This window comes from Geotrypetes seraphini, chromosome 3 (assembly GCF_902459505.1).
Source record: "Geotrypetes seraphini chromosome 3, aGeoSer1.1, whole genome shotgun sequence".
Lineage (NCBI taxonomy): Eukaryota > Metazoa > Chordata > Amphibia > Gymnophiona > Dermophiidae > Geotrypetes > Geotrypetes seraphini.
This window is the reverse complement of record NC_047086.1, coordinates 157121585-157140822: the sequence shown is the minus strand read 5'-3', so window position 1 is coordinate 157140822 and position 19238 is coordinate 157121585. Positions and strand designations below refer to the sequence as shown.

The 19238-nt window shown below is 40.6% G+C and overlaps 1 protein-coding gene across 4 annotated transcripts in view; it reads right to left on the bottom strand.

Annotated features, from left to right (window-relative positions):
• The window catches only part of NHSL1 (NHS like 1), a 397692-nt gene that overhangs the window by 160887 nt on the left and 217567 nt on the right, over positions 1-19238 (bottom strand). Inside the window, exon 1 of one of the 4 annotated variants that reach the window (XM_033936275.1) lies at positions 12873-12985. The exons of the other annotated variants lie outside the window; for them this stretch is intronic. Coding sequence (XP_033792166.1) covers positions 12873-12891 — 19 coding nt within the window. The 5' untranslated portion in view covers positions 12892-12985. Of the gene's footprint in view, positions 1-12872; positions 12986-19238 lie in introns of those variants that run through there. 4 annotated transcript variants of the gene reach the window in all.

Here is a 19238-nt window from a genome sequence, read left to right as displayed (position 1 = left end):
CCCCCCCCCTTACTACACCACTGCAGACCTCTTCTCTGATTTTCAAACCTATATCAAACCAATATTAAAACAGGATGTTCACCAGCAATCAGTAAATCTGTAATTCCACTTTGCTGAGCTAAAACAGCGGTGCATCATTGGAAGGTTTTATCGCTGCCAAGGCTAGAGAAGAACCTGCAAAGCTCTGCTGGGTTGTGTACGGCTGCATAGTCATACTGACAAGCATGCAAATATGGGAAGAGGCAAGTCGACTGGCAATGTGACCATGCAGGTACACACTACCCAGTGGAGCTTCATGGGGCCTTTTCTCTAACCGCAGTAGCAGCAGGGGGGAAGGGGGTGCTGGATATGAGGGTCGCAAAAGTGGACTCTGAGAGCCATGTGCTGGAGACCACCGATGTAGCAGAAAGATACAGAAATATTTCCATTGGTTTGGGTGCCACAAGCCTGATCAAAAAGAACTTCCAAGCACATCTGAATAAGTTGCCTATCCATGCAACATCTTATGAGCTCCAGAAGGAAGCTCTCTGATACATATTCCACATGCCCTGGCTTAAAAATGGGGTTCATTCCTGTCCTGGTATGTGCAAAACTAACACACTTAGAGAAACTGCCCCTGCACATTGCATTTGAATAATTTTTATCTCGGGTTCCTGTATGAAAACTAGCCTGATGAAATTGTGTTTTTGTGAAGGTCTATCTTCATGACTCCCAGGATGAAGTTCTGCTAGCTAGGCGTAGGAGTAAATTAATCTTTTTGTGCAATGTTACAGAAGAAATGTGAAGGGAAACAAACAATGCTGGATTTATTGTGTCTCAAGTGATAGCTGTGGGTTCATACTGTACTTGTGAGAGGTATATAAATGAAAATGGTGGGGGGAGGGGAGAGAAACATATCTTCTCTCTGTATTAAGCCTATTCCTCCTCCCTACTGCTGAGTCAGAAAAGCCCTATACTTATCCTTAATGGTCTACCAATCACTCAGGGTATGTTTGCTTTTTGCTGTTTGGACTCCACTAGAGCAGGGGTGTCAAAGTCCCTCCTTGAGGGCCGCAATCCAGTCGGGTTTTCAGGAGTTTCCCAGTGAATATGCATGAGATCTAATAGCAAACAATAAAAGCAGTGCATGCAAATAGATCTCATGCATATTCATTGGGGAAATCCTGAAAACCCGACTGGATTGCGGCCCTTGAGGAGGGACTTTGACACCCCTGCACTAGAGGCTATTTCTTAATCCTGCACAAAGGGTGCAAGAATTTTAAGCTGTACTGCAGGCTCCCAGCATGCATATCACAATACATAGGGTGACTGACTACACAATCATTCTGCATCTGAACTAGCTTGCATAGAGTTATCATATGGCTCCAGAAAAAGGAGGATGGATTGAGACATCCGTGTTTTACTTCCATTGCTTTCAATGGAAATAAAATCCAGACGTCCCTCTATCTGTCCTCCTTACTTCCATTGCCTTCAGTGGAAGTAGAACATGGATCTCTCAATCCGTCCTCCGTTTTCTGGACAAAAGAACAAAAATCCAACAGCTCTGCAGTAAAGAAAAAGTGAAACCAAAACAAAAGTCGAAACTGCAGAACAATTGAGCAAGATGCAGGCAATGTTTATTTCAATAAACAATTTGTTGCGCACAAAATAAAACACGTTAGATAAGTAACGGCACCAATACAGTCCGTGTTTCGATCAACACGTCTTCATCAGGGGTCCCAAAAGTGGTGGTAAAAGATATAAACGCAACAATATTCGACTGATCGATGGGCGCTTTCCATTCAAATGAAATTGAATGCTGCTGCAAAAACTAAATTGCTTTGGGTTGGACCAAAATTGAAAAAAATTCCCTGCCTTTGTTACAGTGAAAACAGGGATTTTGCTACATATAGATTTTTATTCTAGAGTTCTGGGCATTAACCTGGACTCATCACTCACATTCCATGAACAGATAAATTCTTTGGCAAAACACTGCTTCTTTAGTCTGCGTATGTTAAGAAAAGTTAGATCGTTATTCCATCCAGAACATTACTCAGTGTTGGTACAGTCCATTGTGCTTGCCCAGCTGGACTATTGTAATTCTGTTTATATAGGCATCAAGCAGGGTAGTCTAAAATGACTACAGTTAATACATAACACGGCAGCTAAACTTATTTTTGGGAAAAGAAAGTATGATCATGTTTTTCCTTTGTTGAGAAAGCTTCATTGGCTTCCAGTTCATTTTAGGATCCAGTTTAAATGTGCATGTGTTATCATTAAGCTTCTCTATGGAATATTTGACCCTTTGGTCCCCTTATATTGGAATACCTTCAGATCTTGCCACTTGAGGAATAAGGAAATCAAATCTGTCAGGAAGCTTAGCCGATCCTTTGCTTTCAAACTGGTAGAAACTTGGAACAGACTCCCTGACTCTGTTGGCTTGATAGGTCAGCTACAACAATTTTGTAAAGTCCTAAAAGCTTTGCTGTTTACTCAATACCTAAATGGTTTACCTCAGAACTAGCAAATTGATAGCACTGCAACATTTACTTTCCCATGTTCTCATCTTTATGTACTCTGGTCTTTAATTATTTGTGAACCGAGTTGAGCTCCGTTGGGAGATGACCTAGTATATAAATCGAAGACTAGACTAGACTAACAGGTCGTGTCATAGCTGAAAAAGGCTGCCCTGCTTTAGCCTCCCATCTGTTTATCCCAACGGACTCTGTATCACCCATCTTGTCCCATCTAATAATCTGCACTTGGCTCCTCGACCACAGGATAAACTGTATTGCAGAAAAGCATTAGCATCATATCTATGTTATTTGAATTTTCTAATGTGTGCTTATTAGGTGTGTCATAAGTATTATGCTGACACTGTATTATCTCTCTCATTTGAATTTCAGTGCTGTTAATAAGCAATTTTTGAAACTGGTTCATGGTAATCCTATTAATAAGGTTCAATTTGCTGATTTTGAATTTACCTCATTCATTGTATGTGTGTTTATATTTGGTCTTTTTACTACTGTTATGCTAACAAAATTGTAAGTTTTATGTTGAACTGTACTTGCTGTACGCCACCTTGAGTGAATCTCTTCATAAAGGTAGTTAATAAATCTCAATCAATCAATAATGAAAGAAAGAAAAGAATTGAAATAGAGGCGGCAAAAGTGCGAGGTCTGCAGTCACCAGGCAAAGTTGATGCATCTCATAAAGGTCTTAATATCACAGTTAAGCCCTGGCAGGCAGATACGAATTGAAATAGCTTATAAGTACTGCCTTAAGGTCGCAGATTCAAGAAAGATTACGTGTGTTATTATGCTGGACTGTAAAACATGAAACCTGCATCTCATGTTATCAAGGCCCTGATCTACAAATCAAATAAGCATCCCTCTTCTCCATCTCCTACTCTTTAAGTATTAATTTGCTCTGTATAGGAGAATGCTGAGCTGTCGTGACATTTTAAACACATGGGCAAGTCACTCAATCTTCCATTGCCCCAGGTACATTAGATAGCTTGTGAGCCCACTAGATAGACAGGGAAAATGCTTGAGTACCTAATTGTAAACCACTTAGATAACTTTGATAGGTGGTATATAAATACCTAAAAAAATTTTTTAAAAAGTTTCTTTTATCAGTGGTTGAAGCTTAGTTTTCCACAGCACATTTCCTAAAGGGTAGCCAATCTCTTCATTGATGAGCAATAATGTTAAGATTGAGAGAAGCTCCAAGGCCCGGATTCTATAAACGGTGCCGCAATCAGCAGCCACACCCAAAACGTGGCACTGATCATGTCAATCACACGATAGTGTCATTTATAGAATCATGGCTATGTCATATATTTCTGGTGCCTATCTGTGACAAAAATCGTGACTATGGAGGCACCTAACGACACCTGAGTGTATTTCTGGTGTCAACCACACCTATTTTGTCCTTAGGCGCCTACGTAGTCGTGGTTCCAGCGCCATTTGTGGAGATGCCATTTTTTTTGTTATGAGATTTTAATTGATTTTAAACAATGCAATCAGTTATCACATCAATTGAAGGCAATTAAAGTAATTAAAAAATGGTACTGTTACAAGTGTGGAATGTGATCAAACTCTTTCTACAGCTTTTTACTACAACTTCAATATTCATGCAACAGTTCTATAATTCCTGTATAGCAGCTTACTTTAACAGTGCACCCTACTGTGGAAATGAAAAATTTCCTCACTGATTACCCTATATCTGCAACAGGGAAAGAGAAAGGGGATGGGATTTGATATACCGCCTTTTTGTGGTTACAGTCAAAGTGGTTTACAGGTTCTTATTTTATACCTGGACAATGGACAGTTAAGTGACTTGCCCAGAGTCGCAAGGAGCTAAAGCAGGAATCAAACTCAGTTCTCCAGGTTCTCAGACAGCTGCACTAACCATTAGGCTACTCCTGAATTCACTGGTGACTGAAATATAGCTAAGTGCATGGTCAAACTTCAAAGAAATATCCTGGTCTTCTCAGGCTAAGACATGATCATTTCAGTTTCTCCTCAGTTCCAGGCTTTGATGCATAAGGAGAGCAACTGTGTGCACCAGAAAAGGAATGGGATCATGTACACTTTAGCCAAGCTAATAATGTTCAAAGTGAAGGCCTGTCTAAAAAACAACAACAAAAAAAGGACCCAAGTTTCCACAGAGAAAAAGGCAAACCAAACAAAAACAAAAAAAATGTGGAAACCAACAATGTTCAAAAACTTTTTTATTTCTTCAGAAAAAACTAAAAACACTATCCACATTTGTGTTACACGGACCCATAACCTTCCTCAGGGGTCTAAAATCATAATAAACAGATAGTAAATGAAAAATAAAGGATAAATAAATAGAAGTAAGGATTGATAAGAGTGAACAGACAAATGGTGCCAACATTGTGATATGAAAAATAAATGTTAAAAATTATCATGGAGTAGGTTTTTTTTCCCAAGATGAACAGGTATTCCTAGTCTCATCTGATTTTAAACACAGGTTTAGAACTTTTACTCACTAAAACCAGCTAAGAGCTTAGCTTTCTGCTTGAAATTTTCCCAAATCCTGCTTTTGGGTGAATGGAGCCCTGAGAAGTCTAAAGCCCAGAAATAACCTCAGAGCTGTTATCCTTTGAGCTATTGAAACAACTCAGGTGAAAAATTATTTCTATAGGTACAAGAAACTAAAGTAGATTGAACTTTGCATGATACTTTCTGAGAATAGGGTAAAATCCAAAAGGAAATGGTTTGACCATGGCACACTCTTAATAGTGTTTATCTCAAGGTAACCAACTCCTTTAGAAGATAAAGCAGAATCCATTAGGTCTAACTGATGGCCCCTTTCATATGTGGGCCAATTGAGCAAGAATCTGAATCCTAACTCCTCTAGAAAATCTAGAAAAAATCCCAATGTTTGGGAACTGGAAGACAGATCCAGATGTAAATTAGCATCACCCACGAGGAGAGCAAAATCGTAGCATTCAACATATTTAGAAATTACATTAAAAAAATTATTCTTCTGCATTCAGTCATTTCCCTAGAGTGATATAAAGTACAATACAGAGAAATTTGAAGAGTTATCACTAATTTCACATACTAATTCTACTGAGGGAGAACTTATTAACTCTAATAAATGTACATTAAAAAATTATTTGTGTGATTGTTACCTTGCAGTAGTACCAAAGTGGGTCACAGAAATGAAGGACTACGGTAAAATTATACCACCCTCTATAATAAAATCCTAAGTGCGCATGCGCACTTAGAACTCCATGATCCCTGCCTCCATGGTCGTGTTCCATTTGCGGCGGCTTGCGGTGCATGTGGCGGTTTGTCTCCTGATAGCTGGTAGCTAGAGCAACGGCAGGAGGGTATCCTTCGGCCTGGACGAAACGGACAGGGTGCGGGTGCTGCGAGGCATCCCATGCTGGTCAAAATTCTACTACTGCTGCACAGGGAAGTGGATGGGGAGAGGAAAAGGGGGCTGCTTTGGGGGGAGGGGTGCGCTGGGGGGCAGACAGCAATCTTAGTTTGCTCTGGGAGGGGGGGAAGACAGAAGGGAGCCACTGAGAGAAAGGCAGGCATGGCGCAACAGGCAGGCAGGAGGCCAGGGATAGAAACAGAAAGAAAGACAGACAGACAGCGGCCAAACAAAGAGAGACAAAGAAAAAAAAACAGACAGACAGCGGCCAAGGAGATACAGAGAAAGACAGACAGATGGGGGGCCAGGGAGAGACACAGACAGAAAGAATGATAGACAGGGGGCCAGAAAGACAGACATAGAAACATAGAATATGACAGCAGAAAAGGGCCATAGCCCATCAAGGCTGCCCACGCTAATGACCCACCCTCAGAAATTCACCCCGCTAGAGATTCCCACGGGCATATCCCATTTCTTTTTAAAATCTAGCACGCTGATGGCCTTAATCACCTGCAGTGGAAGTTTATTCCAATGATCAACCATCCTTTCGGTGAAGAAATACTTCCTGGCGTCGCCATGAAATTGCCCGCCCTTGATTTTCAGCGGATGTCCTCTTGTGGTCAAAGGTCCTTTAAGAAAGAAGATATCGTCTTCCACCTCGATGCAGCCTGTGATATATTTAAACGTCTCAATCATGTCCCCCCTTTCTCTACGTTCCTCGAGCGAGTATAGCTGCAATTTATTCAGTCTCTCCTCATATGGGAGGTTCTTGAGTCCCGGTGGCCATTCGTTAAACCGACTCAATTTTCCGCACATCTTTTTGATAATGTGGTCTCCAGAATTGAACACAATATTCCAGATGAGGTCTCACCATGGATCTGTACAAGGGCATTATGACTTAGGGCCTCCAGCTGACGAAACCTCTACGGATGCATCCCACCATTTGCCTAGCCTTGGATGCAGCTTTCTCCACCTGATTGGCAGTTTTCATGTCTTCACTAATGATCACTCCCAAATCACATTCTGCCTTAGTCCTAGCTAAGGTCTCACCATTTAGAGTGTAAGTTCTGCACGGGTTTCTGCTGCCAATGAGAGAGAGACAAAGGAAAAAAAGACAGACAGACAGAGACAGCGGCTAAGGAGAGAGAGAGAGAGACAGAAAAAAAGAGACAGACATCTATTCTAGCACCCATTAATGTAACGGGCTTAAAGACTAGTCTATATATATATATATTTAGGAAAACATGGCCGATGACTAAATTCCAATTGAAAGAACAAAAAAACACGGGAAGCAGGAGAAACCAAACCTGCCAAGAGGTTTTGCACATTTACTGCATTTTATGGAACACTTATTCCAACATTAGCAAATTGGAACCTTATTTATTTATTGGATTTATTAACTGCAATTATGAAGAGATTCACCCAAAAGGTCACTGTCAATCAAAACAAGCTGCCTTTCAGCCAAATACCATAATACCTTTCCCAACACCCTCAACACATGGCCATGAAACCAGGCAGCAGAGAAGCAATACCATGTGACCAAGCCTCTCTCTAATTCCCTTTGTTAGAAGAACTGTACCAGGAAGAGATGTTGGATTGTACAATGGTGGATAGCATTTGTGTGCACCAGTATAGCAACGAGGGGTGAGAGCGTAGAAAGAAATGAGAGCTAGAATAAGAATCTGCATACCACAACAATCTCATGTGCTTCACTGTCCGCCAGAGTTCAGAGAAACAGGTGTGTTCATGACACAGAGTTCACTACCAGGGCCTGCAAGCTGAGAGCACGAAAGCACCAACAATAGACACTAAAATAAAGCTGGGCAGGAGAGGAGTATGCCAAGCTGCAGTGACTGGAAAAACAGAAATGAAGAACAGCATTCAAAGTTATGCAGGTTTTTACAGACTGTTTCAGCCTTGTAAAAGGGCACCTTAGGGATAAGTCAATCCATCAGTTTCCTGTTTGTCTGTTTCAATTGATTAGACTGTGAGCTCATTCGAGCAGTGACCATCTTCTTTGTGACTTTGTGTAGCGCTGCGTACGTCTGGTAGCGCTCTAGAAATAATTAGTAGTAGTAAAAACTTCACCCTGTGAGTCCCAACTTGGGGGGGGGGTTGGGGCAGCTGGAGCCCAGGCCTACCACCTACTCTAAAAAATCCCAAAACAAAAAATCCTTGATCCGGATAAGGGCAAGGTCTTTGTCATCAGGGTAGTCTACATCAGTGGTCTCAAACTTGTGGCCCCGGGGGCCACATGCGGCCCGCCAGGTACTATTTTGAGGCCCTCAGTATGTTTATCATAATCACAAAAGTAAAATAAAACAGTTTCTTGATCATATGTCTCTTTAGCTATAAATAACAATATTATTATTAAGACTTAGCCAAAAGGAAAGATTTATAAACTATAAAGAGTTTTACCTCATGCAAAATTGAGGAAAGATTTATAAGCTATAAAGAGTTTTACCTCATGCAAAATTGTCATTTCTTTAATAAGACATTAACTGTTTTTTACTGAGGCCCTCCAAGTACCTACAAATCCAAAATGTGGCCCTGCAAAGGGTTTGAGTTTGAGACCACTGGTCTACATTGACAGCATTAGAAAATAAATCTATGCCTAGGCATAATTCTTATTCTTCACATCCCAGGTGTTCCCTGTATGCTGCTCTAGTCCTAGATAATACTGAATTCTTAGCCATTTGCAGAAACGTTAAGGGGCCAAAGAGATGCTGTAGCTTGGGGAGGGGGAAGGGAGCTTTTGAGACCACACAGACATCTTTACTTGTGATGTCTACAAAATCTGTGTGGTAGAACTGTCTCTGCGCATGTTACTCATGTAAAAGTGATAACAGCCCACAAAGATTCCTTCTTGTGTTTATGGAATTTGATTGTCTAATAATGGCCTTCCCAACAACAGGTTCCATCAACAACGAAGCTCCAGGTCTGGCTCTCTGATGCTAATGAGAATGCAGTCCCCAACTACAGCACCATATCAAAAGGGAAAATTCCTAAAACAGAGCATTCAGGCCACACCTGGAATTGTGTTCTTTCTCTCTTTTATTGGTTAACACATTCAGCAAGGAAATTACAACATTAAACAAAGTACAAGGCATATGACTCTTCATACTAATAACATGTTGGAAAAAAAAATTTCATTAGAAAGTTATATTTTTCCATGTATACAACCCTCCTCGGAAACCATGTCTCCATCCCCCTAATTTTAAAGTTTTTTTTATTGACCAACAAATATAAACCACAATTAATACAACATTTCAATGTGAGAAACTTAAATTCTCCTCCATCCTTCCCAACTCCTACATTCAAGTATAACCACAAGCCTTGAGTCTTTGGGCTAGATTCACGAACCGGCCCAATCGGGGCAGGTCCAATAAATTCTGCAAAGTAAAATATGCAGATGGGGACGATTGGAGGTACGCCCCCCATCTGCCTGCCCGGATCGCTCTATAGCGATCCCAGCGCATGTGTAGACCATCTGTAGATGGTCTGCCCATGCGCTGGACCTCTGGGCCCAGCAGCAGTTTTTTTTCTTTTTTAAACTTTGGAGCCCATGGTTTTAACCCGCTTAAGCCCGCGAAGAGTCGAGGCAGGAAGGCGTTCAGGGCCGTGATTTTTTTTTTTTTTTAACTTTGCTTTTTTTAAGAGCATCGGGGCAGAGCAGGCAGGAGAAGTGCAGTGGAAGATCGGGGCAGAGTGCAGGGCGGCAATGGAGCAGGAGAGTTGACAGAGACGTATGTGATTGGTCTCCAGCAGTCGCTTCTATTCTTGATCGGCCAGCCCAATCGGTGTCCCAAATTTGTTTGGTGAATCGTGTCCCTGCCTCCTTTGTATGCATTTCCCCTCATCTGCATGCACGGATTTGAAGCGGATCTAATAAGAGATTTGTGAATCGGGCCGGAGGGAAATCTGCTCGCTGAGGGATTGCAAACTGATCAGTACACGATCGATTTTGCTTAGTGAATCTAGCCCTTTGTTCTTTAAACAAGTAATGACAACCCCAACAAATCCCCCCCCCCCAATTCTGTTCATGGACATAACACTTTTTATGGACAGGTCTGTCATACTGTACAGTTTATGTACACAGTTATCATGCATGCAACCAATGGTTATTCTTTTGCTTTTGAGCTGGGAGAGAAATGGGAGGAGGGAGTCTATAGGGGGTGTTTAAATGAGGAGAGAGAAACACAAATACTGGAGGTTAATTTATGTAATGGAGTGTACAGAACACTCTTTATTGCTGGTATTTGACTTGTGAAGTTGTATTATGACTTGGAGAGCTGTCTGTCATTAATAGTATTTGTTTCTGTTACTTGGTTTAGTTGCATTTCTAATAAATAGACCTCCTTTAAATAAATTTTAAAAAAGGTTCTTTAGCTTAGGTTTTTGTAAACACTATTCAATTCTAGGTTAGAACGTTAGCTATTTCCTCACTGATGCAACCTGCAAAGGAGTGGTACCCCCACCCCTTTCATTTGATGTAGTTATAACATAGTAATGAGAATTAACAACATATCTAAGGAAAAAAAATGTATACCAGTGTACTGTATATTCATGGAGCATAAAATGGGCCTACACCCAGACAAGAAATGGGCATGGGACAGAATATTTTAATGCACTTAGAGAGTGGTTTTAACAGCCTGACTCTCTCTATGTGTTTAGATTTCATCATCAGAGTGCATGCTATTTTTGGGGGGAGGGGAGAGAGGGGGACATTTTGTCAGAGATAAAGAATGCTTACGGTGTTTTGGAAAATAGAGCCCTGGATGGATGGATGTGTCTATATACAAAACACACACACTGTGTACACACTATACACAGACTTATTTTGGTAAACAGCATGCAAACACAGCACACAGATGTTTATGCCGGTTGGCCCCAAACTGCACACGTGATGAAAGTGTTCATCCTATTCCTCCCCTAATTTTGAAAACAAAGGAGAAAGCCAAAGCCCCACCATCTCTTCAGGACAGGCTCTCCTCGCACTAGAAAGCGCCCTGCACGCACCAAAGAGCAAAACATTTAGAGGATTTTCATACAATTTAAACTAAAACAAAATTTAAAACATTCTTGTTCTAAGATGCTTTTGGATATAAACTGTCTTTTAAGGACTAAAACAAGTTTTTATAGCTTTTTACCCTTACCTATTGTTTTTCCCCTAATTATGCTCTTTTTCTCAAAAATTGTAGTTCTCGCCCTTCTTTCCTAATTGTGGGTAGTTAGTATATATGTTTGTATGTATTTACTAACCTAACCTGGTTCTGTTTAGTAATTTAACTTTAACTTGTTTTTAAGATACTTTTTATTTCTGTACACCGCCTAAAAATTTGATTAAGCGGTATAAATTTTTTTTTTAATAAGCTTGAAACTTGATTGTTATAATGAAGCAAAGTCAAAAAACACTAATCCAGAGGAGAATAAAACACAAAACAAGAAATACCAATAATGATTCAATAAGAGCATCAAGTCAACAGAGAATGACAACAATACACTTCTCCTTCCGTATTCGCTGTGATAGGGGATTAACAGAACCACAAATACAGAAAAACTGCGAATAATTTTTTCATATGTTATTCGCTGTTTTCTATTAAAAACCATCGTGAATATGGTGAAACCGTGAATAACATGGTGGGAGACCTGGTCTGTTCCTGAAGGAGAGGCAAAACACGGTGAAGAAAGTGCTGGGAATCAGCGATTTTTTTTTTCTGTAAATGCTTGAAATCAGCGTTTTCTCTATGCAAGCTGATGTAATTTGGGGGGGGGGGGGGGGAGCCAGCAAGCTAAAAACCGTGAATAATCGAAACCGCGAATGCTGAAACTGTGAATACGGAGAGAGAAGTGTATGTGGGAAAAAGCACACACCAAAGTTCTGATAGACAGCAGCTGCAAATTCTAGCCGCTCACCACCACAGCTAGAGGGCTTTTTCTATCCAATAAGGTGTCCAACTGAGACAGTACCAGGAACATGCCACACTTTTTTTTTTTTTTTGCGCTGAATTTTTCTCACATTAAAAAAAAAAAAATCCCACACCTTTAAGTGTTCAGGATTCTTCTCCATGAAATTGAAGATCCTTGAACTACTAGGCCAGGGGTAGGCAATTACGGTCCTCGAGAGCCGGAGCCAGGTCAGGTTTTCAGGATATCCACAATAAATATGCATGAGATAGATTTGCATCTCAAGGAGGCAGTGCATGCAAATCCATCTCATACATATTCATTGTGGATATCCTGAAAGCCTGACCTGCCTCTGGCTCTCGAGGACTGGAATTGCCTACCCCCCTTCCCCCCCCCCCCCCCGTACTAGGCCAACAGGGAAAAGGGTGACAAACTATACAACACAGTGTATTGTTAAGCCAGCCTAGCAAAGCAGGAAACCGTTTATATTCACAAGTTACTAAAACACACATCAAATAATCAGTCTTTTAAGACTGAAAGCCAAGTCTTTCCTCAGATTAAAAAAAAAATGTTTCCACTGCCACCAGTGTGGAGGATAGCTGTGAAGATATTTTAAGAAATGTTGGCATTTTGACACTGCTTCAGGAAACTCTCCCACCCCCCAACCTATTTCCCCTGCTGCTTCCCTGGCTTGTCAGAAATCTGGGATTTTAGAGTAATCATCACAAATTTATATTAAATGGACAGTGCTAATGTAGCTGCTTGGAGCTTTAGCAAATTTCTCCAGCAATACAAACCAACAGGGTGTTAAGCTATCCAAATAAGGAAATCCTCCTTACCTCAGAACACTTCCAACCTAAGATACTTCCTCAAAACTAAACAGCACACACTGGGTCTCCACTTCATTTGCAAGAATGGAAACAATTTGTGTGTCCTCTCAGTCCATTATCGGATAACAACTTACCAGCTACCAAAAAGTGTTGCCGAGTCGAAGCTCCAGCGCCTCTAAGCACCAAGAGAGACAGCCCAGCCGGACAAGAGAAAGACCTATAACTAAATAAACCCCTCACCTTTCAGGCAAAACATCATGCAGCAACTCCATAAAGAGCACTCGGGGTGTGTTCACTGTCCACAAGAGTGGAGCACAGTGCTAGGTACAGCTGCTCCCCGGTCTTCTCCATTCAGCACACGCAAAAAAACAGTGGCCTGGGGCCAGCACATTGTTACAGAAAGCTGCTATCCAAATCCACTAGTTTCTGAGCCAGCGGCAGCTCCGCTGATAACTGTTGCTCCCCTCCTCTCTGGTTCAAAAATGCAATCCCTTCTCCTTTCCCAGGGCAGCATGGGAGGAAGAGTGCAGATTGTCTCATCTTCCCTGTCAGCATTTTCCACTGCACTGGAGACCCAGTGTGCTGTCTGGTTTTGCAGTAGCAGAAAAAAAAAGAAAAAGAATGACTCTTAATCCACTTCAACTGTCTGCTCTGAAGTACCCTATAGCATTGTTTTGGTTTCTCCTTTTCATTCAGGAATGTGCTGTAAATGTCTCCTCCCTTGACCCCATATCTACCTCTCACCCCAAGGCAAATACCTTGTATTTCTTTTTATGTGCTCTAGAGATTGGATGTCCATATATTACCACTTTCTGCATAGCGATAAGCATCCCATCTTTCAAATACTAAGCTGGAGTACAGGAGGAACCCCTGCAGAACCAAAGAACAAAGCAAAGCCACTCTCGCCCATCCAACCCCTGTGATAAGTGTTCCATTGATTAAACAGTTGTTTCTGGGGGGCTGCAGATGATACTGTTCAGCCACCAGGGGCAGTACAACACCTTTTTTCCTTGTGAAAGCCAAACCAAGTTCTGTTCCTGCCCTCCCATCTTCCTGGTTGCCGATACTACGTTAGGGGTGTACATCTGGTAAGTCCAGCGCCTTGTGATCCATCCTTTTCCACCATATGTGCCAGCTACTAGTTGATAACATTACAAATAATGAAGGGTACAAGGGAAGAAGGGGGCAAGTCTCAAATCACCCTCCCTACTACTGCCCTGAAGGTTATCCTGTCTCACCTCTCCCCCTCCCCTGCATTTCCAAAATGAATGTAGATTTAATAATTCCTCACAAGCATCAAGTTGGCCAAGCTGGAAAGCAAAGACTTTTATCACCACAAAACACACAGCAGAAACAGTGGTAGCAAAGGACTATGTTTTTCCAAGCCACATAGGTCTCCGAGATCAGGCACTATGGTGAACAAATGAATAACCAATCAGAAGACTGCCTGGACATCACCTTTATCTGGACAAGAATCACCATAGAGAAAGGAAGTCACTAGATTGGAAGAAAAGCAGAATAAGGCACAATGGAAAATGGGTTTTCAGACCAAGGCGCAGAGCTGACCAGCGTCACAAATACAAGGAGAGTTTCAAGATGTGAGCAGCTGCCTCAGCACCCCGATGTTGCGAGTTCAATTCCCACTGCAGTTCCTTGTGACTCTGAGCAAGTCACTTAACGCTTCATTGCCACAAGTACAAAATAAGTACCTGTCTAAAATATGTAAACCACTTTGATTGTAACCACACAGAAAAAGTAGTATATCAAGTCTCATCCCCTTTTCTTTTAACTATGTTGAACTGTCACCATTACATAAAAAAGTAATATGAAAATTAAATTTCTACTATCTACAATTAACATATGCTGCAAGTGTCACAGTGCAGCCAAATTCACAAGTCAATTTATCCTAGAGAAACATAGAAACATAGAGTATGACGGCAGATAAGGGCCAGCGGCCCAACAAGTCTGCCCACTCAAGAACCCTCCCTCAACAAATCTGCCCATTCTAGAATCCCCTCTCCCACGAGAATCCATCTTTTAAGCATAACTCTGTAGCAACCCCATATGTTTGTCCCATCGTCTCTTGAAGTCGAGTACGTTGCTGGCCTTGACCACTTGGCGTGGAAGACCATTCCATCGATCAATCACCCTTTCGGTGAAGAAGTATTTCCTGGTGTCACCATGAAATCTCCCCCTTTTAAGTTTTAGCGGATGCCCTCTTGTCGCCATGGGACCCTTGAGAAAAAAGATTTCTTCCTCCACTTCAATGCGGCCCGTGATGTATTTGAATGTTTCTATCATGTCACCCCTTTCTCTGCGCTCTTCGAGAGAATATAAGCGCAGTCTGTCCAGATGTTCCTCATAAGGGAGATCTTTAAGTCCTGAGACCATCTTAGTGGCCATTCTCTGGATCGACTCCATTCTCTTCACATCCTTTTGATAATGTGGTCTCCAGAACTGGACACAGTACTCCAGGAGAGGTCTCACCATGGATCTGTACAATGGTAGTATGACTTCAGGCTTTCAGCTGATGAAGCTCTTTCTGATGCAACCCAGCATTTGTCTAGCTTTTGCTGAGGCTTTCTCCACTTGATTTGCAAGTTAGGGGCATTCTGGCTTATTCCAGAAAGGAGACATAGCTAGGAGTGCAGTACTATAATCGTGGAGGAGGAGGGGTTGGTGGGGAGAGAGAGAACAGGTTTGGAAAGAAACTCCCCATAAGTTTAAAAACCCTGATTTAAATATAGCTGGTTTTTTCTGCCTATGTAACCACTGACCATACAAACCAAGGAAGGGCCCATCAAGATTTCAGAGGTCTACACACATGGGCGACAAAAGCCACTTAAGCACTTACCCTGTTGGATGCCTGAGGGAATGGGCAACCCTCTACATCCCTTCTGAGATACAGAAAATGGAGAGATTAGATTATATCTATTTCTTCCAGCAAATGAACCTAGATTTTGTCTCATCTATTGCTGGTCCAGAACATCTAACTTGGTTGAAGGACACTTACCATCTAACTTTCCAAGGTTCCTGAGAATCCAAGCTAACATTATTCCAGAAAAATCTTACTTGAGAAAACTGCACCTGGTCTCAGAGCCCCTTCAGAATTGTAAGTGATTATTATAATGAACTGTACTGATTCCCTACTACTCACAGTAGTAGGATTAGTAGGATAAAGGAATGTTGACATTCTCTTGGCATCAGAGATGCTATAAATAATTCATTTGCCATTGTCCATTATTTGCCTCTGCCACCTTGCTATTTGCCTAAAAGACTTCACATAAGGAAATAATTGGTTCAGAACCACCACTTTGGAGTTGGTGACTTATTTTTAGTTCCAATCTGTTTATTATAAAATCATACAGATATAGAAAACATACATCAACTTGTACAGTTCACAAAAGTCATGGTGAAACTGAGGTACAATATAGCAAACAAATCAGATATTCACAAGCAAAATATAATATACATATTGAAAATATCATAAAGATTGAATATAAACATTAATGGGAGCCCAAAGAGATTGGGTCGATAGTTTCTGTCGTTGTGGCATTTTTTCAGCTGCATATTGTTCAAATCTTTTATATAGGCATAAGGAATTCCACCAGAAGGTGAAATTCAGACGAGACGCTGACTTCCAATTTTGAAGGACGTGTTGAATGCCTACTGAAATCATAATGTCAATCAGCTTGTCTTCGCAAAGACTGGTTTTAAAGCAGGGATGAAGAGAGCGCTTAACAATAATAACAAAGGAGAGATCAGCTGTACATTTAGTAATATGACATACAAAGGACCAAATCTGCATCCAAAAAGGTTTAATAAGAGGACATGAGAATAACATGTGACTAAGCGATCCTTGCGATTGTAAGCAATGCCAGCAATTATCATCAGTAGAGAGGTTTGCTTTCTTCTTTTTATAAGGAGTCCATATCGCTCTCCACATTACAAATAGAAGTTATTGAGACATACTAGCTGATAATAAGGGTCTGTTAATTTTTGACCATAATCTACACCATTCCATATCAGTCAACTCTTCATCTAAATCTTTGGACCATTTGTCAACAATGGCCGGGGATGATTTATAATAGAAATCTCTTAAGATCTTATAATAAAATGACATAGCTTTTCCTATATCTATAGTCGTAGTACTTCATATATAGATGGATGAGGTATCAGGTATATTGGATAGAATAGAGGATAGAGTTGACCATTGATGTTTCTTAGTTGAGAGAGATGGAAAGGATTCACAGAATTTGGAAAAGGGCAATAACTCAGATCCATTATAAAGGGACCGAACTTGCCACACACCTGCATCTTTCCATTTCTTCCAGTTCAAACATCGTTTGTTTAGTTTCAATGACATATTGTTCCAGAGGGTCATATCCATGTGGGAAAAGATGGAATGTACTGCTACCTTATCAAATGCTCGAAGTGCAGTATGAGTCGCTTGGAAGAGAGGGAAATTCTTGAGACATTTAGGCATAGTCATAGTAGGAACAGCATATATAGGAATTGGTTTACTAATGGAAACTTCCAAGTTTAACCAAGAAGGGATTACAAAAGGATCATCTGATGCTCTATATGTTATCCAGTAGGAACCATATTTGGCTAAGGAGGCTAAATGATATTTATAAAAATCAGGAAAATTTATCCCCCCTAGGGATTTTGCTGCTCTCAATTTGCTGAGCGCTATTTTAGGTCTTTTATGCTGCCATATAAAAGAAGTTAATTGACTGTCTATCCATTTGTACAATTGTGGTTTACATAAGCTTGGAAGCATGATGAGTTTAAATAGAATTTGAGGGGATAGAGTCATTTTGATTGCGGAAATACGACCCCACCAAGTAATATAAAGTGGAGACCATTGTGATAAGGTATTATTTATCATTTCTTTCAATTTAGCGATATTGAAGTCCATAACAACTTCAGGGTCTTTATGAACATATACACCAAGATATTTTATAGGCGAAGTGGACCATGAGAATGAAAAGTTTTGTATGTCAGAGTATGAAGCGTGGTCATTAAGCGGAAAGATGACTGATTTGCTCCAATTTACTTTATATCCTGAGAAAGACGAGTATATTTCCATCAGGGGGATGAGTGCAGACAGAGAATCTTGAGGATTTTTAAGAAAAAGCATAATGTCATCAGCATATGCTGCTATTTTAACGTCTTGGGGTGTTGAAGGTATTCCTTGTATGGAAGGGGATTGTCTAATTGCAGATATCAAGGGTTCTAATGAAAGATTAAAAAGGAGAGGTGATAGAGGGCAGCCTTGCCTTGTTCCCCTATGTAAAGGAATTGGATTAGAGAGTGAGTTATTGATTAAAATTCTAGAATGTGGTTTCCAGTATAATGCGCGTATCCAAGCCACAAAATCTTCACCAAAATGAAACCACTTAAGAACCTGTAGTAGGAACTGCCATTCGACCCTATCGAATGCCTTTTCAGCGTCTATTGCAAGTCCTACCACAGGTTCAGCTAATACTTTTGCACACCCAGAGATATTGTGAAAAATGCGTAGATTGTCTCCTATATAGCGTTGTTTGATAAAGCCTACTTGGTCAGGAGCTATGAGTAGATGTATTACTTTATTTATTCTGTTAGCTAAAATTTTTGCAAGTATTTTATAATCCGAATTAAGTAAAGATATTGGTCTATAATTGCCCACTTTAGTGGGATCTCTGTCTGGTTTAGGGAATATTATTATGTTGGTTTCCGTGAAGTTACGTTGTAAATCGGGATGTGAATGTATATAATTGAAATATTTCAGTAAGTGGGGGCTGAGTTGTGTGGATAAGACTTTGTAAAATTCACTAGTAATGCCATCCGGGCCTGGAGATTTATTAGATGGAAGCGTACGGATAGTGGATTGGATTTCCTGCACGGTTATCTGACTCTCTAGTTCCTCTTTGAGATGGGATGGCAAAGTTGGATGAGCAATTGTATTTAAGTAATTTGTTATTTCTTCATGTGAAGATTCCGATTCTGATTGGAATAATTCAGAGTAAAATTTTTCAAACTCCGTACTAATATCCAGTGAATCAGTAATTGATTGATTGTGGGAATTAGTGATAGAGGAGATGTGATGAGTCTCATTTTTCTTTTTCAAATAACGAGCTAGGGCCTTACCCATCTTGTTGCCTCCAATATAATGCCCAGATTTTAAAATGAAAATATCGTTGTTTGCTAAGGCAGACGCTATGTTATTATATTCATATTTCTTTTTCATTAGTTGGGCATGCAAAATCATGTCAGAAGGATCAGAAAAAAATTGGGATTCAAGACTTGATATATCAGATTCGAAGGAATTCAATTGGATATTGGATTGTTTACGTTTCCAAGCCATAAGGCTAATGAGTTCACCCCGTACCGTGGCTTTGTAAGATTCCCAAATAGTGGCTTGTGACATGGAAGGATCCGAATTGGTGATAAAGAAGTTATTAGTGAATTCTTTTAATTTAGTAACAATTGAATCATCAGATAAAACACTATTGTTAAGTCTCCAGTTACGCTTGATACATGGAAATGAGGAGATTGAGAGAAAAAGCGAAATTGGAGCATGATCGGAAATTATTATAGAATGGTTAATAGCTTTGGAGA